We start from the raw sequence: 27,533 nt of genomic DNA on the forward strand, positions 1-27,533 counted from the left end.
AAAACGCAAGGTACTTATTCTTCCCCTGAAATAAAGAGAACATTAGCATACTTGGCGTCATGATATTCACTTTCTACTCCTAGGTTTTGTGATGGTGATGATATGCTGTAGATCGTATAGCCCCCTGAAGAGCTTTATTAGACACTGATCAACGACCAAAAAACGTTTCTTCAAATATGTGATGTCTGAAAACAGCAAACTGTTTATTATAAAACCTAATAAATGCCTCTTTAGAAAGATAATCCAGAGTCTACCCATTTTCACGTGGCTATCGTGAGGCGCAGAGGACGTGGTGAAGCTGAGACCTTCTTTGAACTCTGGAAAGTTGTTGCTGGTGTCACTGGCCGTGTGAACTGGGAAGTAGCACGTGGCCAGTTCTGAGTGCCACCGAAGGGAGGTTCCAACACCGCTGGAGGCTAAGGAATGACGAGGGGTGGGGGGGACGGGATGATAGCCATGAGAGGGAGGAAGGTGGAAAGGAACGACGGGGGCAGAGAGCACAGAGGTTCCCTGGGCAGGAGAGGGCCTCTCCCCGGCCCCTGATGGATACCATTATCCTCGCCCCGACAGGACTCCAGCTGCTCCTGAGCAGGGCAGCCCTGGGCATCGGACAGGAGCATCTGGCCCCCCTGGCCCAGTGAAGGTCATGAAACATAGCATGTTCTGAGACACGTGTCCATCCTCAGCGGACACTGTCCAGCCATTAGGTCAGGGTCCTGAGACTAGATGTTTGCCCGACTTCCTTCCTGATCTTTGAGACCAAAGCAGCTGCCAAACCTTGTCCTGGTTCTCACGTCTGCTTTCCATGGATGTGACTCTGCTGGCTGCACGCAGTGTCCCCTTTATGTCCTGGAGCACCTCATCAGGAGAGGATTGTGAAGCAGGTGACACCTGAGAGGGCGGCAGGGACAGCTGACACGCCCCCCGCCCCAGGAGCTGAGGACTTGTGGACACATTCCTGGGCGGGGGGTGGGAAAGGCTGCCAGGGCTCCCCAGAGCGGGTGTCTCTCCTGAAAGCACCCTTATTCTTCTTCTCCATCATGGTCCCGCTGAGCAGGGAAGTCACAGCCCTGGATTATTAATTAATTAGTGTGGTAAAACTGGTATTTCCAGATGGCTCTGAGCCAGGTGTTAAACCAAGCAAATGAGGTCTCTGGGAGCAGGGTGTGGACAACACTGGCCTGACGGACCTCATTCCTGCGAACTGTGCTAGGGAACGGCCCCCCAGGGCTGTCCTGTCCCAACTGGCTCCATCCTGAGACGATCTGGAAGTCCATCTCCTCAGGAAGCAAGTCTCTGAGGACAGAAATTGACCCTGGTAATGAGGAGCTTGGTAGGTCACCATTTGGGGAAAAAAGAAAATAAGCAGCTAAATAAGAGATGCGGTTTCTTCAACTCCACTCCATTCTACAGCATTCACTTCCTCAGCCACTTGCTTCTGGGAATGTACTCACTAGTCTGGAAATACCCCCTCTCTGTTGTTCCTTGAAAACAAAGAACGGAAACACAAGAAAAACCTTTTCATTACCTGGTACAGTGTTACACACGGACACGAGACAGGGGGAGATCAAAGCGGGGTTTGTAGCAGCGAACAAAGAGGGATTCATTGACTCAGCTACAAACAGGCAGGCACACAGCAGACAGACCAACTTGGGCCTTTTCTTTCTTCTTTTTTTTTTTTTTCAAAATATTCTAGACAGGAAAAAAAAAGTTTGATTCAGGGAGAGGAAAAAGCAACCAGGGACTGAACGGATTCCAATGGATCTGAAATCCACATTTATATTCTTAAAAGGAACGCCAGGCACAGTCTCCCTGCCCACATAAGCAGGGGGCCCTGGAGAAAGTGAGCATTTGCCCCCAAGGGATTTCCCAAGAGGGACCTGATTATCAACTCGCCCAGGTGTTACTTGAACTGTTTTCAACGATTTCTTCAGCTGTGAAAGTGGATTGCAGACAAGACCCAGGCTAATCCCTTCTGCCCTGGAGCCCAAACCTACATGCTTAAGAGAAGGTGCTGGCGATGGCTGAGAACTGCCAAGCCCGCGGGATCTTCCAAACCTCTGTCCATTGATTAGGAAAGAGAATTATTTGCAGACACAATGTGCTCCCAGGTGTATAAACTCCTATCATGGGATAAGCAACACTGTTCATTTTCCTCACACACAGGGCGTTTCACACGAGTTCCCTGACTGAGCTGCCTTGGCTGGAAGGGGGTGTGTGGAGGGGGGACAGGGGTCAGGGCACAGAGGGGGCTGTGACCGAACCCCTCCTCTGCAGGGCAAATGCACGGCTTCTCAGGTAGGGGACTGTCCCCCTGGAGAGCCTGCAGAGTCCCCCAAGATTAGGACCCTTGGGTTCCAAACCACATCCCCAGTGCCCCGAGAGGTTCATGGCAGCCCGTCTCAGCTGCTGCTCTGGGCAGAACCCTCTTTCCTTTGTTCTAGAGGACTCTGTGCTGGGCAGGCCCAGGAGAAACCTGTGCCCACGAGAGCAGATGCCCAGGCGCTTGTGGCTTATGAGCCATCAATAGGTGGTCTGTTTGCTTGTGTGTGTGTGTGTGTGTGTGTGTGTAGGGTGTGTGTGTGTGTGTAGAGAGAGGGTGTGTGTGTGCGCGTGTGCCGTATGCGGTGTGTGTGATGGCAGAGGGCAGGGGTCACTGTGGACTGGGGTGGTCGGGGAGCCTTCCAAGTGTGTTAGGACTTGTTGGCGCTCCCCAAACAGGAGGATGGGCAGAGCCCTGTTTGAACTGCTGTCAGGAAAGCCCACCCAGATCACTCTGGGCAACCAGATGGAGGGAGGTGAGTACTGGTTGGTGGGTAACTGACCCCGGATCCCAGATCTCCTCACCATAAGACACGATGATGTGAGAGTTAGGATGCGTGTAAAGCTCCTGTCAGGAAGCCAGAGCTCCAAAGAGTTGCAGAGAAGCCCTTAATGATATTGTTAACTGTGCCCTGCAATATTCTTATTTTAATATTGTAAAATATTCTTGCAGTACAATATTGTATTCAGGCATTGGAATAATCTATCCTTCCTCTCCTCTAGAGACGCACAAGTAACAAAGCCCTGAGGCTTCCTTTAGGTTTGTATAGGGTTTTACGTTTTGCAAAATACCCTCAAATGAAAAATCATCTCATCCCAGTTACCTACCCACCACTTACTCTCCAGGCTCCTGCCCTAACCGTTTTGCACCCTAGTTTCTTCTTCTGTGAAACAGGGTTGATTGTTTATAAACAACTTAATAAAAGTAAAGCGTCTATACCTGTGTACACAGTGAGTTCCCAATAAATGTTAACCAGCCTCCCAAGCTGGTCTCCTGGGCAGGTTCTCTGCTCTACTTCAGATGCTCGGTCCTGAGGTTCCAGGGTCAGTCGGCCTGGTTGATAGGAGATACCCATGAAAGTGAACCTCAGAAAGCAACAAGTTCAAAAGGAAGAAGGAAGGGAGGGAGGAAGAGAGAAAGACAAAGAGAGAAAGGGAGGGAGGAAGATAGAGAGAGAAAGAGAGAAAGAGAGAAAGGAAGGAAGGAAGGGAGGGAGGGAGGGAGGGAGGAATAAAGAGAGAAAAAGAAAGAGAGAAGGAAAGAAGGAAAGAGAGGGGACCAGCCAGACCATGTATGGGAAAGATAACCAGACCACACATGGCTCCAAGTACAATGTAACATGTTTCCATTTTCCTCTTTGATTTCCTCCCCAGCAGAATTTCCCAGCATATAGAGTTGGGGCCAAATCCAACATCTTACTGTGTTGTCTCTGGCTAGAAGTATAATTGAAAACCATTTACTATGTCCATATCCAGATCTACTCACATTAACACTATTTCAGAGTTTATGAATCTGAACTCCAAAACAACACAGTGACTTCTTTTTTTACTGAAGTATAATTGACTTACAATATTATATTAGTTTCAGATGTACAACATAGTGATTCAAAGTTTTTATAGATTATACTCCATTTAAAGTTGTTATCAAATATTGGCTATGTTCCCTGTGCTGTACAACATACACTTGTAGTTTATTTATTTTATACATAGTATTTTGTATGTCTTAATCCCCTACCCCTATCTTGCCCCTCCTCTCTTCCCTCTCTCCACTGGGAGCCACCAGTTTGTTCTCTATATCTGTCTGCTTCTGTTTTGTTATATTCATTTGTTTGTGTTTTTTTTTTTTAGATTCCATATGTGGTAACATAAGGTATTTGTCTTTCTCTGTCTGACTTATTTTACTAAGCATAATACCCTCTAGGTCCATCCATGTTGTTGTAAATGGCAGAATTTCATTCATTTTTATGGCTGAGTTATATTCCATTGTATATATATATATTTATTCCAGGGATGCAAAGATGGTTCAATATCTGCAAATCAATCAATGTGATACACCACATTAACAAAAGGAAGGATAAAAACCACATGATCATTTCAATGGACATGGAAAAAGCATTTGACAAAATTCAACATCCATTCATGATAAAAACTCTCATTAAAGTTGGTATAGAGGGAACATATCACAATGACTTTTTTAAATGCATTTTAGTGCAAAACTGTATAACATGGGAAATAGGTGTAAGAAATAAATGGACTTAAAAGAATCATGCCTTAGAAAAGTGTTTAACATACATATATTCTGGGAATCAACTGGGTTTACATGACATGTGTGAGAGGAGTTATATATATCCTAAATATTTAGTGACAGAAATGATGAAAAATTATCTCATCAATCTTTTGCCAAGAATTAGAAGCTTCAGTCCCCACTCACTTGAAAATGACTTAAACCCCCATGATATCATTTTTAATCAAAGTTTTATTTACTAGGATATTCTTGTTAATATCGGCAGAAACCAAACAAGAATTTTGATGTCCTCACTTTGTTCTTCTAGCCTTTCCTTTAATATTTATTTTTATTGAAGTCTAGTTGATTTACAATGTTGTGTTAGTTTCTGGTATGCCGCAAAGTGATTCAGTTATACATAGTTTCCATTACAGTTTATTACAAGATATTGAATATGGTTCCCTGTGCCATACAGTAGGACTTTGTTGTTTACTTCTAGCCTTTCCTTGATAGATGTTTCTTTTGGTCTGCACCCGGAGTGTCTCCCGCCCAGGAGAAGATGAAGAGTGGGTTACAACCACATGTCTTGGGCCCAAGGCACCGCCATTTTCATAGCTTAGTAGACAATTCAGCTCAACTAAGAACTAACACAGCCTCCCACTCACGAGAGCAATATCACTGGAGAGTGACCAGCAGAGCAGAGGTGACCCCAGCAGTGTCCCGAGTGCAGCCCATGGCGTCAGGAACCACATCAGCCAGGAGAATTTTTAAGGGCTACACAGGCTGTAGGACATGCTGGGACTCTAGGAAGGAAGAGGGGCCCTGGGGGCAATCGTGGGACTCTTTCAATTCTTTCCTTCCCTCCTTCCTCCCTCCCTCCCTTCCTTCCTTCCTTCCTTCCTTCCTTCCTTCCTCCCGCAAATATGCACTGAGTACTTACAGCATGCCAACCTCCATCCTAGGCATTTGAGATATGTTAACAAACAAAATAGGCAAAGATTGCTGCCCATGTGGAGTTTATGAGTGGTGGGAGGGGGGTACGTAGGGAGATAGACAGTGAGCAGTAAAGAGCAAACAGAATGAGTGATTCATTTGTCTGGTTTGTTATAAAGTGACAAGTGCTATGGGAAGAGAGAAAGAAGGAGGAAGGAAGGGAGGGAGGGGGGAACTGAAGGAGGGATGGAGAGGAGGGAGAGAGGAAGAGGAGGGGATGGAGGGAAAAGAAAGGAAGGCTGGAAGACAAAAAAGTAGAGGCAGGCAAGGGTCGGGGAGCACCTGGGCCAGTCTGGGGAGAAGGGGCTGGTTGTGACTGGGAATAGAGAGGTAGCCTCTGAGCAAGGGCTTGAAGGAGGTGAGGGCGTGCAGTGTGAAGCTGTCCAGAGGGAGAACACTCCAGAAGGAACAGGCAACAAAGAGCCCTAAGGGTGCAGCACATCTGAGCATTCCCTGGACTAGCAATGAGGCTGGATGCCCCGAGGTTTCCAGGAGGAGGGGCCTCCCTAGAGGGCCTCGCAAGTCAACTGTAAGACGTGAGCCCCTGGGAACCATTGCAGAGGTTTGAACAGAGGAGTGACACGATGTGACGTATTTTAACAAGGTCACTGTGGCAGCTGGGCAGAGAACAGACTACGAGGACAGGTGTGACAGCCAGGAGACCAGCTGGGAGGCTAGGGCAGGTGGGAGATGATGGTGGCCCAGACCAGGGAGAAGTGGAGGAATGCGAAGTGGGTGGTCAGTTTCTCATAAATTTGGAAGGTGGAGTCAGATGATTCCTGATGCATGCACGTGGGGTGTGAGGGAAAGAAAAATCAAGGGTGTCTCCTGAATTTGTGTTCTGAACAACTAGAAGAACGGGTGGGGTATTAACTGAGGTGGAGAACACAGCATGTAGATGGTTTGGGGGAGGGGTGGAGGGGAAGGGTAATAAAGCAGAAGTTCGTTTTGATCATGTTGAACTTGGGATGTCTATTAAAAATCCCAGTGGATTGTCAAGGAGGCAGAGGCTCTAGAACCCTAGTGTTGGGAGTCGAGGAGAGGGCTGATCTGGTACTGAAAACTGACGTGATATTTCAAGCCATGATCTGGGTGAGACCCCAAGGGCACAGGAGTGGACCAAGGACGGTACCCCGGATCTCCAACACTAAAGGGCTGGGGAGGGAGGAACCAGAACCTGAGAAGGAGAGAACAGGGAGAATAGAGGAAAAGCAGGGGAGAGATGGCAGAGACATCAGTAGAAAAAAGAGTGAAAGTGGAAAGGTCAGCCCTGAATCCAACGCTTCTGAGGGCCCAGGTCAGATGGGACCTGAGAACTCACCAACTCCCTGCTGGGGCTCAGAGCCAAAGATCATTTTCATACCCTTGATTGTCCTTCCTGGGTTGTGCAAGATCGTCCCTAGGGTTCATGCTTGGTTTTCATCAAGGGACTCCATGAAGTTCAATGTCCAATGTGGTGAAAACAAGACCCAAGGATAGGAGCTTATTTATTTAGCCTTGAGCTTCGAGTACAAAATGCCCCAGCCCAAGGTTATCGCAAAGAGCTCGAAAAAGAAAGCCGTTGCAGCCATCACATCCCCAAGCAGAAAGGCAAGTTCACCACCCTCATTCGTAAATAGAAAGCCACCAGCCTTCAAGACTCGATAAGGCAAGGTTGCCTCCATTTCACAGGGTGGAGGTGGGGAGAGCTTGGTTCCAGACACCCTGATAAACTTCAGATGCGTTAAGAGTAGTTTCTTTCAAAACCAAATAAAAGCTTCACTCAGATGGAACTAATCTACAGGTATTGATGAAAGAAAAGCCTAAGGAAATATATTGCCCTCAAATTCTTCCTGAAGCTATGCAATGAATCTGTTACTCCAGCCCGGGGGCCAACATCCTCTCCACCTGCCATGTGGCGAGTTCCTTAACTTGTCGGGGTCTCCATTGCCTCACCTGTAAACTGGGGGTGATAATGTTCACTGCCCACTGTTGCTTAAGGATTCAATGAGATAAAGTGTGTAAAAGCCTGGCATATGGCGGCTGATGATTAGTAACTATTATAATGGTGATTGTCTGGCTTTAAACACTTCCCAAGAAGACAAGTTTCGCCAGAGGTCCTCATCCCCCAAGCCTCCAGGAAGCCCCGAAGTCCAGTACTGACAGCTCTGGATCCACCCTCCCTGACCTAAACCCCTGAGTGACTCTTATGGGAGGGTAACCCAGGTGAGAACACCTGGCCCCCAGCTGTGTGGGAGAGGTCGCTCTTGACCTTTTCTCCTCTTCATGCAGGGAAGTAAGGCCCTTTGCAGGAGTTTGGCTGGCTGAAGGGAGCTCCTGAGTGCACTGTTGGCTTGTGATTCAAATCCTATTCTTGTGGTTGAAAAACGAATAGTTACCATCTCACTCTGTACACAGGTCCACATCCTGCTTTTTGCCCGGAGGCAGAAGTGTCTTGTGACTTTCTTTTTCAGGTGCTTTCTTGTTGGCTGTAGGCTTGGCCGCCAGCCACCTGAGGGGGAGAGGCCCCAACTTCCCAGAAAAAAGCAAACAAACTCCATCCTCCAGACCCAACCCAAGCCAGTCAGCCTGGCCAGGTCCACCTGCCTGGCTCACTCAGGGACAGGGCACCACACCCGCCTGCCCCAGGTCTTTAGAAAGGGATTTCCTCCACAGGACGCCATGGGGCACAGGTTTGTCACCAGGGCAGGAGTGTCAATATTCCAAACCCAGAGTATACGTTGAAAGGGTTTCTGGTAAGTTTTTATAATGGCATAAATGAAGTTCTACGTTTTTAAATTAAAAACAAAAAATGTTTAAACATGGTTGAACCTGTATTTTTCTATCACATCAATAATAATAATCATTGTTATTCATTAAAATAAAAGCTAGTGACTATCAAGCAATTAAAATGTGCTTGCTCTGGATGAAGTGATTGGCATTTGTTATGTACTAATTTCATCGTCTCCAGTGAAGTGGGTTTTCCCTCCCATTTTACAGATAAGGAAGGTAAGGCAGTGTGAAGATGGGACACAGTAGTGGATCCTGCGTCAGGATTCAGTCCTTGTTGTGGGACCCGGGGCATCTCCCCTCTCTCCTCAAGTAACCCTTCCCACACTCCCTCCCACCATCTCCACCCTAACCCAGGCCAGACCCCTTCCCCCTCATCCCCACCCTACCCCTCCCCGCCTAAATGAAAGAGCTTGGCGAAATAATCAGGACACTGGGTTCTCGGTTGTTGAGCGGTTTTATTTTTTCACATCCTGCCTCCTCTGCTTCAAGAATCCTTCCTCAACAATTGCGTTAAGCCTTTCAGTCCTATTCTCAACAGCTGTTCAGATTCAGCTCTGAGTGTTACTGTATCACTGGTCACTGTCTCTTATACACTGCGCCTTCCTTTTCTTGAATTCCTCCTTCTAATTCATTTTTTCCGTTTGGTTGATGTATTTCACGAGTTAAGATCTTTTTCAGAAATGGCACAGGAAGGCACACCGCACTCCCTGCTCCCTCCCAAAGGAAAGAGAATCCTGGTGTTACCGACAGGTCCCGCTGCTTACCGCTCAAACATCAATCTTCGAGAGAGGCAAAGGTAGGTAGAAAGGAAGCTTGCTTTTAATCAGAAAGACAGCAATCTGGGGGGATGGTAGACTCAGTGTCTCCCAAAAAGCACCCCCGAAGATTCTGCTCGGCCATGAAAGCTTTTAAAGGGAAACAAGGGGGGACTTCCCTGGTGGTCCAGTGGTTAAGACTTTGCCTTCCAATGCAGCGGGTGCGGGTTTGACCCCTGGTCGGGGAGCTAAGATCCCACATGCCTCATGGCCAAAACACCAAAACATAAACCAGAAGCAGTATTGTAACAAATTCAATAAAGACTTTAAAGAATGGTCCACATCAGAAAAAAATCTTTAAAAAAAGCGGGATGGGGGTGGGGGGCTGCCCTGGTGGCACAGTGGTTAAGAATCCGCCTGCCAGTGCAGGGGACACGGGTTCGAGCCCTGGTCCGGGAAGATCCCACATGCCGCGGAGCAACTAAGCCCGTGAGCCACAACTACTGAAGCCCGTGTGCCACAACTACTGAAGCCCACGTGCCTAGAGCCCGTGCTCCGCAACAAGACAAGCCACCGCAATAAGAAGCCAGCGCACCTCAATGAAGAGTAGACCCCGCTCGCCACAACTAGAGAAAAGCCTGCGCGCAGCAACGAAGACCCAACACAGCCATAAATTAATTAATTAATTAATTAATTAATTAATTAATTAATTAAAAAAGTGGGGGGAAACGGAAGTAATCTCAGTTAATCATTGAGATGGGGGGTCAGAGTGATCACCGTCCCCCACTGTGTGCAAGCTTGTTGACTCCTTGTGGTCTTTCTTTAGATGCTATCTTGTTCCTTCAGTTTGTTCGTGAGACTACTGAAGGGGCAGCTAGGGAAGAGATCTGGCCATCTGTTAATTACTTATTCTTCATTTCTACTTCTCTGATCTACAGAAAGAATCCAAAAGTTAGGCAAAGTATTGCGTGAGCAAAAGATTTGAAAAGTGCGCTCCAGTCTAAGATGAGTAGAGTATGGGGGTGCCTAGTTTAAGGTTAGTGACAAGACAGAGGGGCCTGGAGCAGAGAGCTCTTTCCTGCCAAAAGCTGCTCACACTGGGACCAGCCCCGTTCACCTCGGATTGGTTGTTCTACCGCCATTCAGTCTTCTGGAGACACTCACCTGCCAGCCAGACACACAGTTTACACAATTTCCTCTTTATCATTGAAATTCCTGAGTGTCCTTTTCAATAATTGCACCCAGTATTTGGTGAGGATTTTTTATCTGATGTCTTTAGCTCAAGGAATGTTTGTATCTTTAGTCTTTGCTTCTCCTCCATCATTTCAGTTCTACCTTCCTGAAACTTGTGACATGACAGTGAAAGTCCCCTAGATCCCCTTCCCCATAAATCTATCCTTTCGTGGTCCCCACCTCTTCATCTCTTTACTCTGGGGCTGCCAACCATTCCCTGACCTACATTGAGCCGCTCATTTACACCTCAGATTTCAGCTCTGCCCCTTTTGCCATGTACTGCCTGAGTTTTTCTTTTATTCTCAAAAATTATGTTTTTATCTCCAAGAATTCTTTTTTGAGCTCCACTTGCATTTTTTTTTTTTAACAGTAAAAGCTCTTATTTCCGTCTTAGAATAGCTCCTGAAATTTCCCTCAGGAAAAAAGCCTTAGAATTCTGTGTTAAGTTCTCCACTGCCCCCTCCGATCAGTGGCTCCCCTTCAGCTGCTGGCTCTCCTCGTGTGTCTGGGAACTTCTCACTGTCTGCACGTATTGGGAAGTAAAAGCTAAGACTGATGAATCTTGGTAGTAGTGCAAGCTCTCTGTAGCCAGTTTAGTGGGAGGGAAGCTCTCCTCTCCTTGGAAGAGGAGAGAATGGGATGTGGGCCGGGTGTCAGCTGATGTGCTTCCTCTTGGGGATGGAGCAGGGGCAGGATGGGCGCAGGTGCCCAGACCTAAGAACCAGGGTGCAGGGGGTGGTGCCATTTTGAGCCGGGGATGGGGGATGGGCAGTGCCTAGGGGGTCCTTGAGTCTGCAGGCCACAGCTGGACAGTCACCCTACATGTGACGCTCTGGTGGAATTTCTGAGATTTTTAATGAGTTCTCCCATAACTGCTCTGGGTTTGCCCACCCCATTTCCAGCGTCTCTGCTGGTGGGATTTTATTGGTGTCTCTGCAGTGTCAAGACAAGGGCCTGGGAGCTCAGGGCAGAGGCTGGGCATGCTTGGGCATTCCACTGCTGCCTGGAGCCCTGCTCCCACCTTTGACAATGGCATCCTACAAGGAAATGCAGCACTGCCCTCTGGGTCCCCACTGTCTGCTAGGACCTTGCCAGACCAGGTGTCCCACATCACACAGCAGGCCACCCATGGGGGCAATCTGAGGTCAAGTGCCAGGGTTAGCTGCTTTTTGGAGACGAAGGGCCTTTCTGATTATTTGCCTCTTGGGGTCCTTTGCCTTCACTCCTCCAGCCCCACCCCAATGTCTCACATGGGCTGCTGCACCCTGAGCTTGCGGGGGAGGGCAGTAGGGAGGGCATTCTGTGCCCCGAGCTTGAGAGAGAGGGTGGTTTCTGGGGCCCATGTTGCTTTCTTCTCCTGTGCGAGATGAAGCTGATCTGATTTAAACTGGACCAGCCAGGGGCTCTGAAACTCCACTGGGCACGGGAATCTGCTGGGAGGGGGAGGGGTAGATGATGCGGTTTCCCAGCCGTTCCCCACACCCACTGCAGTCTGACTCACATTTTCTCCTGCCCTTTTTTCCTTATTCTTTCTCCTTCACTCCCTCCCTTCTTCATGCTTTTACTTTTTTCCTCCCACAAACTCATAAATCCACATAAAAGACAGCCCCATTCTCTAAATGGCCCCTGTCAAAACAGATGCTTTTGCAGGCGCTAGCTTGAATTTGTCTTCCTCCAGACTTCTACCAGGAAAGGGAAGCGATTAAGTCTTTCAGACGGTGACCGAAGTAAAAACAGCACATTAAAGAAGACATTCGTGCAGAGAATGAGTCGGTCTGTGGCCGGCAACCCACTTCTGATTTCACCACTCAAGGACTCTGCCTGCATTGGCACGAATATTAATTAATTACGATGATGTAAAAGTCACCGAACTTGAAGGACCTCTGAACTCCAGAGCTTCGCTGAATGTGGCGAAGATTCCACCCTCTCACCTGTGCCATCATAACCAAAGGAGTCCCGGTCTCTTGAATGAGAAATGGAAACCGTTCCTAGTGTAATGGGAAAGAGCAGCGAAGTTGCAGAGTGGGAGAGAGGGCATCCCAACCACACCCTAGAGTCGAGTGACAGTGAAGGTGGGCACTCCCCCAAATCCCAGATATACACAGCCAAGGGGACCGAGTCTTGAAATCCAAGACAATATTTTCCGGAAAGGTACAGCATCTCTTGAGTGGCTACTATGTAGCAAAGACTTCCACAAGTGTTGTCAATTTCACCAACTCTAATCATAGTAAGATGCACACCTCAGCGGAAAGAACCACTATTTCATGCACCACTGAGAAAAAAAAAAAATGTTACAGTTAAATCATTATACGATACTTTCTTAGCACTTAGGTATTTTGTTTAATGCCTAGAAAAGAGGTTTTCGGCCCAATTTAGGTATTGCTGTATAGACATAAAATATAGGTGAAATAAGTTGGTAAGTTATTCTTAAAATTTTTCATACTCCAGCCAACTCTCCTGAATCCTTTCTGGACTCACAGTCATCAATATCTGTGTTTTCCCCTACAATATCAATCTCTGTGCCATTAAAGTATGAAGTGATACAGTTTCCTAAGAGTGGTGTGTTAATTTCCTATTGCTGCTGTAACAAATGACCACAAACTTGGTGGCTTAAAACAGCATGAATTTTATTATCTTAAACTTCTAAAGGTCACAGAGTCTGACTTGGATCTCACTGGGCTAAAAGCAAGGTGCCAACAGGGCTGCTTTCCTTTCTGGTGCCTCTGAAGGAGAATATTTCCTTGCCTTTACAACTTTCTCAGGTCACCTGAATTCCTTGGCTTGTGGCCCCCCCTCCTCCCTCTCTGAAGCCAGCAACATTGCATCTTTCTGACAGTTCTTCTGTAATCATGGCTCCCTCTGACCACAGCTAGGAAATTGGGATAATCCAGGTTGTTCCCCCAAGCTCAAGGGCCTTAATTTAATCAGGTTTGCAAAGTCCCTTCTGTCATATAAGGTAACTTATTCACAGGTTCCAGGGACAAGGACATGGACATCTTTAGGGGACCATTATCCTGCCACCACAGGGGTTTCCTACTGTGGTCCCCAGGAATCCCCCAGCCCCTGACACCTTTTTGCAAGCACTTATGCTGGGCTTTCTGAACGTTAACAGCAGAAAGTTTTAGACAATCCCAAGACTCATACACCTTTCTCAAATGATCCTTAAGTGGTTTGGCAACTGAAATGCCAAGGACAGTGGTTTCCACTCATGGCACAGGAATCATAACCAAATGCATGCCTTTTCAGGTGACTAGCATCTGCATCCTGGCTTTGGAGCAGTTACAATGTGAACAAAGAGAATCAAGGGAGCCTAATAAAGTAAGCAAAACCACACTGATACACAACTCCAGGGGGCACCATTCATGCTGATTCGATGAAAACACGCCCCTGGAGGAGGGTGTTTCCTTAGAATCCAAGGCTCAGGGAGCAGAAGAAAGTTGTCTGAGGACGTTCCAGTGGTCTGTGGCAGAAGTTGATCCCAGGTCTCTGGGCTCAGAGTCTTTGTGCCTTCCTTTGGCTGTTACCTCTGCACTCATTCAAAGAGCAGGGCTGGCAGTGGACAAACATTTGGAAACCTCCACGAGTCTGGCAGCCTACTTTTCTAGGTAGAGCCTTGCCTAGGTGGAACCCAGCTGATGTAATATAATACTGATGGGCCTTATTTATCCAAGTGATGTGTTCCTTAAAGTGTACATGGCTTTCTGTAAAGCCATGACCTGTTTTAAATGCATGAGGGAAGGTTGGTATAAGGAAGTCGGAAGTGAGCCCTTACTTCCCTGTGTCCCAAGATCTGCCTGATGAGTCATTTTAAGAAGACAATGTATAAAATAATGACATTTGCAGCAACATGGATGGACCTAGAGATTATCATACTAAGCGAAGTCAGAAAGAGAAAAACAAATACCGTATGATATCACTTATATGTGGAATCTAAAATATGACACAAATGAGCATATCTACAAAACAGAAACAGACTCACAGACATAGAGAACAGACTTGTGGTTGCCAAGGGGGGGGAGGGGGAGGGAAGGATTGGGAGTTTGGGATCAGCAGATGCAAACTAGTATATATAGAATGGATAAACAACAAGGGCCTACTGTAGAGCACAGGGAACTATATTCAATATCCTGTGATAAACCATAATGGAAAAGAATATTTTTTAAAAATGTATATATATGTATAACTGAATCACTTTGCTGTACGGCAGAAATTAACACAACCTTGTAAATCAATTATACTTCAATAAAATTAAAAAAAATAAAGAAGGCAACATGGTTTAGGAAAAAGAACACAGGCTTGGGCAGTTTATGGACCGGATTCATATCAGGTTGGCTATTTACTGGCCGTGATCTCAGGCTGACCTTCGACTCTGCCTGGGTGCCCTCCTCCATGGCCTGAGCACAGGATGCCCACCTCGGAGAATAGGTCAGAGGATGTGAGTTAGAGCTAAGAGCGTCCAGGATGTGGTGGGAGATCAGTGCTCCTGTCCCTCAACGTCCCCTCATAAACAGGGACATCCGCCACCCCCGCCTCCCACTGTTTGAGGATCAAGGTGAGATGGGATTTGTGGCTCAGCTCTGAAGGTTGACGGGCACCAGCCATGGGCAGACAGAAGCAATGATAACACAGATGTCTGTATACTGTGTCCTAACGTGAGCCCTATCATCCTTCTTCCCTATGTTGCGCAGGTTTAACTTCTCAACATGAAATGCTAAACCCTCCTTTTCAGTGCCCATTGCCATCTTCCTCATGGACTCCTGCCATGACCTCCAAATTGGTCTCCGTCTCCAGGCTCACCGCTCCCAACTCTCCTCCACCCAGAAGCTGGAGTGGTGTCTCCAAAAAAGAAGTATACTTACAGTCTGTCTGTGGTCTCTGATGGAAGGGGCTGTCTGGTCTTATTGGTCCATGTGGCTCTGGCTGTAATGTGGCATCTGACACAGAGGGGCACTTAACATATGTCTTTTAAAGGAGCGATGTGGATCCGTGGACGCTGTTGGTAGGCTCTCCTCGGCAGGTGTTCCTCTGGAGGTCCTTCCCAGCTCGACCATCCTGTGATCTTTAGAAAATCCACATCAAAGGGGTGGCCCAAGCCCCATGACGAACAGCACAGGATCTGAAATCAGAGCTCAGATTTTGAATCTGTACCTCGGTTGTCATCTGTAAAATGGGAATAATAATGATGCCTGTGGATAGGGTTAGTTATTAGGATTATCTATTTCACTGAGAACCCTGCCTGGTACTTTCCCCACCAACCCATATTATTTTGAAACAAACCTCATTTCATTCGTAAACACTGCAGCATATGCCCCCACTAGATGAGAACTCTCCACACACACACACACACACACACACACACACACACACACGCCATTATTACATCTAAAATGTTAATAACTCCACAACATCATCCAACTAGTGTTCAAATGTCTCTGTCTCATAAGTAACTTTTTCAATATGTTCAAATCAGGATCCAGATAAAGTCCCTAAATTGCAGTTGATTGATAAGGGTCTTGGGACTCTTGTGATCTAGAACAGGGTTGGCAGACTTTGTCTATAAAGGGTTAGGCAGTAAATATTTTAGGTTTTAAGGGCCATACAGTCTCTGTTGCAACTACTTCAGCAAATAGGTGTGGCTGTGTTTCAACAAAGCCTTATTTACCAAAACAGGCAGCAGGCCAGATCTGGCTCCCAGGATATGGTTTGCCAACCTGTGGTCTAGAGGCTTAATCAGATTCAGGTTTGATGTTTTGACCAGAACATTTCACAGGCAGCATGGTGGCCTTCCATCAGGAGGCACGGAATGCTGTGTGGTGTTATCAGCTGTGTATGCCCAGTGCCTAGATCCATTAATTCTTTAGGGGCTGCAGAATGACAACAGTCTAATTCAATCATTCCTTCACTTATTAGCTGCAATACTTTTATAAAGAGAAATTTCCCTTCATCAGTTATTTGGTTCCACTGAGGCATGGTTTGTACAAGAAAGTCAAGACAATACATGCTTGATTCTTTTCCTTTCTCTGCCAGTTTTTAAAAACAATGAATTGGGTTCCTTAGCATTCTTCAAAGATAAACAATGGACTTTTTAAAAGAACATTATGAACGAATAAGTTTCAACATAATTGAAGTGTTCTGAGCCATTGCAATTACTACTTTTAATGATGTTTAAATTGTTGCAGCTCTGCCCCAGCTCTTGATAGGACCTCAGGAATCTTTGCTAACATCCTTACTTTCTGGTATGACAAAATGTCCCAGGGTCATCTTGTTGGGTTTCTGTTCCAAGCCTGGAGTCAGCCTTCTCCAAGGAGACCTGGTGTAGAGGGAAATGATATTTAGAAACCCTAATTCAGGCACTGGGGATGCTCACTTTTTCTAGGTCTTTTCAGTCAACACAGCAAGGAATCGTTTTTTTAAAATATGAAAGACCTCAGGGATGCATCCTGAAATTTCCAAATCAATTCAGGATTATGAGGGCACTGAGCCTCTTCAACCTGACATTTTATCTCATTTCTCCCAGGCTCAAATTCCAGATTCTCCTGGAAGCTTTGAAAACTAGCAATTCTGGAGCCCTGCCTCAAGGCGCAGGCAGGAAGAGTCAGGCTTGAAAATGCCAGGCGTGGATGAAGAGCCCAGTGTGCAATGCTGCCAAGGGGGTGGGTAGGGATAAGGATGGAGGATTGTCCACAGGGACAGAGCCTGTCAGTGTGTGGGCGGGGAGTTGTAGGTGAGGAGTGAGTGGGGGAGGGGAGGAAGTTGGGATGAGGGGTGCAGGCAGCATTTTCAGTGGGAGGGGCGTCAGAAGCAGTAGCCGCAGAAGGGCAGGATCAGGACAGGTTTAAAAAGCGAGAGAAGAGGAGCCTTTCACTTAAACTTTCATAAGTTGCTGAGAAGGAGCCTGGGGGCAGGTGGGAAATGAAGCTGCAGGAGAATGAAGAGATAAATCCACAAGCTTCCTCTGGGCTGCAGGTGGCCTGGGTCCCCCTCCTGCTAAGTCTTGGAGGGGGGGGGGCTGCCGCTAGGATAAAAGAAAAGTGCCCCTCGATCTAGTGTGCAAACTTAAGGACCAGCTCTTATTTTGCCTTTTCCTCCCAGTTGACACAGTGCCTGGTACAAAGGACTCTTTGTATGTTGAAAAGGACTTAAGATGCAAACATAGAAACCAAAGAAAGCTAGTGCAAAACAACAGTTCTCAAAGTGTGGTCTGACCCTTCAGGGGGTCCTTTAGCTCAAAACTCTTTTTATGATAATACAAAAATGTTATTTGCCTTGTTCACGTTCATTCTCTCCTGCCTGTTGGCAGAATTTTCTAGAGACTTCGTAATAGACTGAATGTACCGTAGAAGCGGATGAGAATCCAGCTGCCTCCTATTAAGGCAGAGAGAAATTTGCAAAAGTGCAAAATAATGTCACTCCTAATTTTTCTCAGAAGTTAGTTGTCATTAAAATGTTATTGATGTTGCTGTGTGATGGGTTTGTTATTATGATTTTTACATGAATTACTACATATTGTTAAAATGTCTCAGTTCTGTTTCCTCATTTGCTGACTATTGATAGATATGATCCACATAAACAAAAGCTCTTTGGGGGTCCTCAATTTTTAAGAGTGTAAAGGGGGTCTGAGACCAAAAAGTCTGAGAACTGCTGGTATAAAAGGAACTCAGAGCTATTCGTCAGAGCCAGGGAACATCAACATAAGCATCAATGACAAGCTTTCTGGCCAAGCGTGCCTCGTATTCCTGGAAGGAATCCCTGGTGAGCTCCTTGGGCTGGAGGGTGAGACCCTTCCTCACCTCCTGCTGTCCAGGGACACGATGATGGTGTTTGCTCTTTGCAAGGAGGGAGGGCCCGTCTCACTGTAGGGCTTTGGTTTTCCTGAATGGACCAAGGGAGTGTATGGGTGAAAATGGAGGTGCTCAGGCTGGAGGGAGGAAGGGGAGGAGGCGGAGGAGAAGGGGGGAGAAGGAGGGGGAGGGGAGGAGGGGGGTAGGCTATGGGTGCGGTGAGGGAGCATGGGCCAGTCTGGAGAGGATGCGGGGCTGCTATCAAGGAGTGAGGGGGTCACCTCCTCCCTCCCCACTGCATCGGTCACCAACACCATGGAAAGTGGCTTCTTTCTTGGAGAAGCCCTTCAAGGATGCTGTAAAAGAAACCCGAAGCCGGCCAACGGGAAGACTGCCACATATGATTTCAGTTAAAACACCTGGGAGGTTAAATGATTGTTTCCCAAATCCAGCCAGCACCATAGTTCTGAGTAGGGATCAAGAACTCTAAGACCATTCATCAAAACAGAGACCACAAAGGGTACGGTCATCAGATGGTGTCCCTTCTGCCTGCATCATTTTCTGATGCGGCAGCTCTGCCCTCCATTAAAACTGCACAAGTTTCTCTGTGACTATACCTTACTGCACTTGTTTACTCACAAACCTAAACCAGCCCTCTTAAAATGAAAAGCTCATGAACACTCATACTAGATGGAGTCAGGAGTTTCCTGAAGGACAAACCTTAATTAGACTGGATTTTTAAAAACTTCTCTTGTGCTGTTTAATTACTAGAGCAAATGTCTCTAATGTTGCAACTTATATGTCATGTAGCACATATGTCAATGTCCTTAATAAATTTCATGGGCTTTTTCCAAGGTTACAATCTTCTGAGAGCTGTCGGATGTCTTCGGAAACCCCTCAAGACTGGACATTGAGGAGTATAAATAACCATTTTTTAAAAATATTACACTTCTTCTACAACCTTGAATTCTAAATGTGAATATATGAATGTAATAGTTCTGGCATAACTATGCAGATTTATGGGGAATATCAGCTGAGGTTATATCACGGGACCCAACCAGGCCTTCCTCTGTGTGGCTGGGGATTTGTTAAAGTTGGGATATAGTTTGGGGAAATGTGATTTACAGTTAAAGCCATCTGAAAATCAATACAGCTGAAGATCTCTGACATAAGGGTCCCTTGCAGAGCTAGACCTGATTCTAAAATTGGGAAGACAGCAATAAAAATCAAATCTTGAGTAGAAGTAACTGGAAACTGCAAGGAGGAGGGAAGCTTTCCTCCAACCTCCCCGCTGTTTGAAGATGGGCTTGCTTGTTTTTTTTTAAACAGCCAACGCAATTCAGCTGGAGGAGGTAGAGTTTTCTACTCCTTGTTTCCGTAGAAATCGATGGACTTTAGCTTATGGAATTGTCCCCCCTGCGTTTCGTATCTAAAATAAAATAATAACCCTCGTGGCTCGCATTACTGAATGCATTTCTGGGTCTTGGTGTCTTGTGGCTAAACAAGTATTAATTAGATAATCCGCGGAGAGCCCGGGGGAAGCGGGAAGGGGTGGGGGTGGGGGGAATGGAGGCAGAGCTGTAAATTCTATGGCCCTGATTTTGGATGATGACTGCAACTTGCTGGGTGGACTGAGGGAGTCCTGGGGCAGGTGAAGGAGCAGCTACTGGCAGCATCGCATCTGCATTACGATCGAGCAGGGGGCGGAGAAGCCCAGGCTCAATGCCAGCTGCGGATGCCACCTCCCCGGCTCAAACGGTGGGCGCAAAGGGAGAACCGAGGCTGGTGCAGCTACAGCAGCCAAGCCCCCTACCTCCCCCAGATTTCTAGAGAGAAGTCTCCAAGGCTCTCGCGTCCTCCCCGGGCTTCCCGCAACCCTTGCCTCTCCCAGCCTCCACTCAGACCTCTTCAAAATCACTAAGGGGCCCCCGAAGTGGGGACGGGGAATGGGCAGGAACGGGGGTGGAGGGGGTGGGCACAGGAGAGGCCCCGAGAAGCAGAAGGACCCCAGCGGGGGGTGGGGGTTGCAGGGCTGCGGGGACGTACTTGGCGAGGGGAGGCGCAGACTCTTTCACTCCTAGAGATGCTCGCGGCTTTTCTGCGTTTCCCTACGCTTCCCGCTGACCCCCACGTCACCCCTGGAAGTCCCCGCCACTAGGGGGCCAGGGAGCACCGGCGGGGCAGCCGGGCGCGCGCGGCCAGGGAGCCAGTTCAGGCCCTCGCTGCCCCTTTAAGGGTTCCCGAAACTTTCCCCCCTGGTATCCGATGAGTCTCGTCACATCCGTTGGCCGTGGCAGCCGGGGCGCGTTCCGAGGAAACTGGGGACTCGAGTTTCCCGGGGAAGAGGCGCGGCCCGAGACGAGCGAGGGTGAACAGGGGAGGCCTGGGTGGACCCGGGCGGACCCCGCGCCTCGCTTTGACCTTGGCCGGGGAGGGGGGAGGGGCCCGGCCCTTGCGGGGCAGCCGCTGCCCGCCAGAGGGGGCAGCGGCGACCAACTTGCTTAACTTGGCGCGGGCTGGGGCGGCTCCGGCGCCTCCTCCTCCTGCCGCACCTCCTCCCCGGTCCTCCTCCCGCCCGCCGCCGCCGCCGGCGGCCCCGCTGCGCGCCCAGCCCGACCCCGCAGCCCAGCGCGCCGCAGAGTCGCTGAGCCGCTGTCGCCGGACGGGACGGGCCCGGCCAGGCGCGCCCCCCGAGCCCCGCCGCGGGCATGGGCGCGCTGGCCCGGGCGCTGCTGCTGCCGCTGCTGGCCCAGTGGCTGCTGCGCGCGGCCCCGGCGCCGGCCCCCGCGCCTTTCACGCTGCCTCTCCGGGTGGCATCGGCCAGCAGCCGCGGGGCGGCGCCCACCCCTGGGCCCGGACCCCCCGCCGAGCCCCGCGCGGACGGCCTGGCGCTCGCCCTGGAGCCCGCCGGGGGTGCAGCCAACTTCTTGGCCATGGTGGATAACCTGCAGGGGGACTCTGGCCGCGGCTACTACCTGGAGATGCTGATCGGGACGCCCCCGCAGAAGGTAGGTCGGTGCGCGCTCGCCAGCCTGCTCGGACCGGGCGCCCTGCAGCCGGGGGCTCTTGGGATCACCCAGCTGTGCCTCCACGCAGCTTAGCGTCGCCCCCAAAACAGCAGCTGTCCCCGGAGAGCAGATCTTGGGGACGCAGAGGGGCTCCGGGCCGGGAGCCGGGGCGCGCGCACTCGGGGTGCGGAGCGGTGGCAGTCCTGCCCCGGGCGCAGCCGGGGGTGTGTGCAAGCGCTTCGGAACTTGTTAAGCTCTCCCTCTCCGTGTGGCTGCGAGGCGAGAGACCTGTAACTTGCCTCTAATGGGATTGCCTTCTGGCGAGCGACGCGTCTTTTCAGCGAGGAGACCTGGCGGTGGGCCCAGGGAGCGATACTGCTGTTACCGGGGGAATCACTGAGCGTTAATACTCCCGCCCCTACCCCCGCGCTGTCTCGTCGCTAAGGAGGCTCGTGGACGGCCTCCACAGGCGTAGTACCCTTTCAAAGGGATTCTTGCTTTATCTCAGCTCAAAGCAACCCTGTCCAAGGAGGCTCGCTCGCCGACTGCCCGCGGAGGGAGCAGCGTCTCCCCAACTCCACTTTCCTCTCTCGGAGTTGGCTGGTCAGCTTCCTCCGGGCTGGCCCTGCTGCTCAGCCCCTCTGCGCCGATCAAAGAGTCTACACACGTGTGGCGAACGTGTTAAATGCAGTAAAGGGACTGGGAAAAAAAAATATACGCTGAGCCAGGCTTCCGGGGACCAAGAAGTCTCCCGGTGACAAAATAAAAATAAAATCAAACAGTGATCTTACCCTTATTTTCAATTATTAGCACTTTTTGTAGCAAGAAACAAATGTGCCCAGGCCCGGTCATCCTAAGAAAAACAAAATCCCAGGCGTTGGTTTGGCCTCCCTCCTCCTTCCAAACTACCTAATCTGTGCGTTGAAGTCAAGTTTCTCTTATCCGTTGAATACGGTGTCTGAAGATACTTTATTTTTAACATTGTCATTTGGGTTTTAATTCAGCCATGATTCCCCCATAAATAGCACATACTCATGACTTTGGTGTAATTCTAATTAAATTATTCAAGACTTTCTTAAGAGGAAAGACATGCCATGCTAATCTCTTTAAAAAAAGAAACTCTACTGACTAACTTCTATACTTGTTTAATTAGTTTAAAAAAGAAAAGCCTTCAAAAATGTATTTCGGCTCAAAACTTTGATTCTGGTTGCCTTTCATCTAAGTGCTGTCTTTGGCATCTCCTCGGGTGGATGGTGGCTGGAGAGCAGGGGGAGGGCGGGGCGGGGGGCGGGGGGGAGAGAGTCAGCTGAGGAAGCTTAACTTGACAAGAGGTTGGAGCTGGTAAAAGCCACCATGTGAGAACACGCGCTGGTGGTGAGAACCTGGTGCATTTCACTTTTCACAAGATTTCATGAGATAGTATGAACTTCTTTTTGTGGCCTAAGGATAATCTTTTGGAACCAGGCCTTAAATCATTCACCACTTGGAAAATGCGTGCCTTGATGTTTTGAGTGGAAGGGAATTCTCTCAACTAAAGTAAAGTAAATTTGGGCAGTTTGGGTCCTGACTCCTGTCTTCCTCCAGAGAAGAGGGGAAGGGAAAAAAGCATCTAGAAGAACGAGAAAATATTTCTCTTGGGCTTGCAAAAAAACAAACAACTTTCCTAAATAATAGTTTGTCTTTATTAATTAATCCAATGACCTTTACTCTAAAATAATGAAGTTTAATGAATTAACAAGAATGTATTGAGTATCTTATGCTGATATCTTTACCTTGGCCAAGGAAATAGTTCATTCAAGGTTAGTTCTCAGTTACACATTCGCATGTTTCCAGGGAGGGCTGTTTTTAACAATCCAGATTTAATTTTTACATTTGACGGGAAGTGAAATATTCTGTGCCTCCTTCTTGGCCTGATTTAGTAATAAGCTGCTTTATAGCAGAATTCATGTGTGCGCTTTCCAAATGCCTACTGTAAACTCTCAGGTGTTAATGACGAGTGCATCAGGATTCATTTCTTGCCTACCTCCCCCTGAAACATCTCCGACCACCGGCCAGGTATTTGCAGCAGGCAAGAGGGGGCAGCCATAGGGTGACTTCTGAACTTGAAGGAAGTTTTTTCCTGCTCTGTTAATCGCCAAGAGTCATGCATATGTTCTCTGCTGATTCTCTGAAGCCTAAAATAAAACTTGCTTAGGTGGAGAGAAAAATGGAATTGTACATTCAAGCAGTAAATAATCAAGAATCTTTTGAAAATTAAATAATAGTCATAGCTAGTGTGGAGGGCTCCCCTTTTGGCTAGCACTGTGCCGTGTGCCTTACATGTGCCATTGCAGGAAATCCTCACAACAGCTCCAAGTTCTTACCCCGATTTAGGGGATGGGACAACTGAAACTTGGAGAGGTTGAATGACTTTCCCAGGGCAACGGGACAAGAAAAAAGGAAAGCACCAGAAGTTGAACCCAGGCAGCTGGACTCCAAAACCCAAGTTCTCAATGACCTGGCAGATACCTGGTCCCTTCCCTTCCTCCCTTCTGACTTCTTTTCTTTGGTTTTTGGCCTCCTATCATATCACCCTTTTCAGCCAGAGATCCCTGAACCGTACACCCCAAGGTATTAGGAACTTAACACGTGACACACACTGGACTCTCCCAGCCCCTGCCGTTCCCTCCATTGAGTCCCCTTCCTTCCAGGCAAAGCTCAAGGCTCAGCATCATGAATAATTGGATCCAGGTGTGCATAGGAGAGAACGTGTGGGAAGATTCAACAGGAACCAGAGCCCCACCATCCCTGCTCTCCCATGGGAAAGGCAACTCTTGGAAATGTGCTCATTCCCTGAATGCTTTAATCAAGAACGGGAGTCCCTCGTTCTGCCTGACACCCTTCAAGACATCACAGTCATGCGCCTGGAAGGCCGTGTGTGAGCTGCCTCACGTTGGCATGGAGATGAGTGCCGAGGCTCTGATACCATTATGTGACTTCTCTCTAACAGTGGAGAACCAGCAGCTGCTTGAACCATGTAATTTGGTCTTATTAATAATAATAATGGTGTTCTAAAGTGATTATAATTACAGCAATTTCCATTATTTTTTTTAAAAAAAGACTTCCACGCTAACACAATAAATCCAACTGAAGAAGAAGATGAAGGTCCGAGGCTATATACCTGGTAATGGCTTCAAAAAGTCTTTTGGGGTTTCTGTTGAAAGATTTTCTGTCATCTCCACTAATAGAGATAAAACAGACAGCAAAATGAGTATCGGATTTAAACATTGGAACGTATGTAAAGAGCTAACGAATTATTTGGGGGGGCTCACATTTTAATCATGGCACGTGGGCTTACTTGCTTCTTAGTACACAGTTATCTGGAAGATTTTGGATTGAAGATATGTATCTGTCATATACAATTTAAAAGTTTGTCTTTTTCAGAATAAGCCACTCAGTGTCCTCAAATTACATTAAGCTCACTGCAGGGGAGGCTGAAAAAGGGTCAGCAAGAAGACATTTGATGGAAAAAATTGAGATGGTAAACGACTAAAGACAATGAAGAAAGAATGGATCACTGGGATGGAAAGAGCCAGAAAGTCAAAGCTCAGTTCCCACTAGCTCCTTTCAGGGGAAAGGTGCCCTTCCTGAGCTTTGGAGCAATAATCCAACATCAAAGGCTTTATTATGGAGGACTGTGAAAGGCCAAGCCAAGGAATCCGCTCCAAACAACTTGGAGAGACAGAGTCTGAGAAATCGTTAACAACTGTGTATTAATAGCTATAACCTTGATTTCGGGCTTATCGGGTTCTGGACACCATGCTAAGCGTTTTGCCTGGATCACTTCATTTTCTCTTCACAACAGCATGTACATGCTGAAGTACGTATAGTTAATTGACTTGGTTTTCAGATGGGGAAACTGAGGCTCAGAGAGGCCAAGTCATTTGTCCCAAGTCACACTGATGAGTGCCTGAGTGGGCTTATCCATCAGGTCTGCCCCAGTCCACAGTCTAAGCACTTCACCGCTCTGCATGCTGCTATTTGAGTCGCAGTGACTTTTTTTCTTAAAGAACCATCTTTATTTATCTGTGAATGACTTGGGGGTAGTGGGAAGCGTCCTGGACCCACTGCAGGGTCCCAGATCCTAGTGGCATTACATACTTGATGATGGGCAGGTGACAACCTCCCCATGCTTCCTTTTCCCCATTGGCTGAAGATCTTTTAAGTTCTTCTTAGTTTCCTGCAACTGATGTAATGAATGACCACAAACTAGGTGACTTAAAACAATAGAAACATACTCTGTCACAGTTCTGGAGGCCAGGAGTCCAAAGCCAAGGTGTCTGTGGGGCTGCGCTCCTTCTGAAGGCTCTCGTATCAAGACAGGAACTGGGGTTTAGGACTTCAGCATCCCTTTTTTTTGGCAGGGTTCGGGGGGACACAATTAACCCATAACAAGTTCATTCTAAGTTTATCATTCTGTGGATTGTTTTTCTTTCATTCTATCCCATCTTTTAATTGCCGATAATTTTAATTTGGAATTCAAGTGTAATTTTCATCAAAGGCAGCAGCACATGGTGGTTTTGGTGTTGTGTGACACAGAGTCTGTGACAAGATATTGTGCTGGGGACAGGGCCGGGGGTCGGGGAAGGGAGGGTTTGGGTTATTTTCTGTATTTCGGTACCGGTTTCCTCACTAGAGAGTAATCACTTAAATTTTTAAAATGTCTTTTGTCGTGTTGCATTCATTCTAGAATTGCTGCAATTATTGCATAACTTGGGAAAAGCCCACTTAGACAAGCTCAGATCACTGGTATTTAAATACCTATGACTCACAAATACTCATGTTGAAAGCTTGTTTCATGTTTTAAAGACTTTGTAAGGCATCTGTCACCCCTTTTCAATGGAATCTGTTTGATATGAAACACACGCCTTTTCCCCTCAAGAATCTCCGGCATTTTCTTGACTTCTGCCTGACTTCCTTTGTTGTCGGTAGGTGGCTTGACCTCCTCTGGGCTTCCTGTTTCCTCCTAGAATGATTGCTGACCCCGTTCTAACTAAAACCAAAAGGGAAAGGTCAAGGTGAGCCATTGCGAGAGGGATTTCTCCTCCAGGGTGGGCTGTGTCAGAGCTGAGGAGAGGAATTCAGAGGCGGCATTTTCCCTTCCTCGGGGTGTGGGCCAGCACGCCCTGGGGTTTATTTTATATCCCAGACACTGAATGGAGCAGGTCAAGCCTCTGGCCCTGGATTCAGGGTCCACCTGGGCTGAGGACCGGGGTTGGTGGCTTTGGACTCTCGCCCCAGCCCCAAGCAGAGGGCAGCAGGGGTAGGCGTTGGGTCCCGTCTGATGGTGAGCAAGGCACTTCTCCCTCGAGCCTAAGAGCCTCCTTTTAGGACTAACAAAGGGCCTTCTCCTTACACTTGGCTCCCCTGCCATCTGTCACAGGTTCCTCCTTGCACTCACTCTGTTCTGCTTGCCCAGCCCAGGCTGAATGTTGACAGAGGACCTCATTGTTTGTTAGTGACAACGGATACCACCTGGAAAACAGAACCCACCTGTGAGGCAGGTGGACGGCCCACCTCGGCTTCTGTGCCTTGTGCAGGGATACTGAGGGGTACGGTGTGAGTTAGGGTGTGTGTCCCATATTCTGGGCCAGTTTCCCGGGCTGTGGAGAATGTGTGTGTGATGCCTGGTTGGACCGGCTTTCATGGGGCTCCCCTTCATCCTCTCCTGGCCCAGATGGACTATTTGATTTTTTTTGCCTATCGTACTCAATAAAAAAGTCGCTTTTTTGCTCTTGGAATTCTCAAAGAGGTAAAGCGACTCTTGGAGAGCCGACATCACCACAGGAAGGAAACAAAACTCGTAGGTTTGATTCTGAGTTAATGCTTGCTACCCCGCACAGGTCTCAGGTTGGACGTTTCCTAGTTTTATTATACAGCGCATCATATATCAGTACCTAGAAACACACAGTCTCAGCCCTGCCATTTTAGGAAGATGAAGAGGACTGCCTTCAGTGTAAAGGCGTGATGCCCTGGGCCGGCTTCATCGTGCCCGCGAGCCATAAAGGGCAGTGGAAAACCTCTCCCTCCATTTCACACTAGACTGAGGACACACGGGGGGAGGATTTATACCCGGCCCTCCCAAGGACCCTGCGCACCTCCAGCCCTCCCCAGCCCCGTGCTGGATAAATGCACTTCTTGGCAGTGGGCTGAGAACTACTTCAGTTTGTCTGCCCTGCAAACCCCCTGCCAGAAACCCAAGAGATCCACCCACAAGGCAGCCCCCTCAGAAGGGGGCACCGTGGGGAAAAAGGGTGGAAAGCACTGAATCAAAAAGTTTTCCAGGTAGCCTAGGGAGGGCAGGGTAATCAGGTCTGACCCCCTTTCAAGGCAGGATACACTGCCAGAAGGGAAGCTGCTGCTTTGTGAAGGGGGGCGTGGACTCCAAGCCCCAGAGGGGCATCTA

The 27,533-nt window shown here is 48.2% G+C and overlaps 1 protein-coding gene and 1 long non-coding RNA gene across 5 annotated transcripts in view; one reads left to right on the forward strand and one right to left on the reverse strand.

Annotated features, from left to right (window-relative positions):
* Positions 1-177: 177 nt before the first annotated feature.
* On the reverse strand, positions 178-27,519 carry LOC309659294. 2 transcript variants are annotated; one of them, XR_014262720.1, is made up of 5 exons: positions 21,056-27,519; positions 16,530-16,609; positions 15,159-15,459; positions 3,263-4,352; positions 178-2,123 (listed from the first exon to the last, which is right to left on the reverse strand). It is a non-coding gene; the product is annotated as an uncharacterized lncRNA (long non-coding RNA). The 2 variants fall into 2 exon arrangements; XR_014262719.1 differs by lacking the exon at positions 16,530-16,609 and having other exon boundaries at positions 3,263-3,376; positions 15,159-15,415.
* BACE2 (beta-secretase 2) overlaps positions 20,284-27,533 on the forward strand; it is a 114,768-nt gene continuing 107,518 nt past the window's right edge. Inside the window, exon 1 of one of the 3 annotated variants that reach the window (XM_082458822.1) lies at positions 20,284-21,088. In XM_082458822.1, the coding sequence (XP_082314948.1) occupies positions 20,789-21,088 (300 nt within the window). In that variant the 5' untranslated portion in view covers positions 20,284-20,788. The remainder of the gene's footprint in view (positions 21,089-27,533) is intronic. The other 2 variants (XM_082458821.1, XM_082458820.1) reach the window with 2 other exon arrangements.

The sequence above is a fragment of the Balaenoptera physalus genome (assembly GCF_965194825.1).
Source record: "Balaenoptera physalus genome assembly, chromosome: 4".
Lineage (NCBI taxonomy): Eukaryota > Metazoa > Chordata > Mammalia > Artiodactyla > Balaenopteridae > Balaenoptera > Balaenoptera physalus.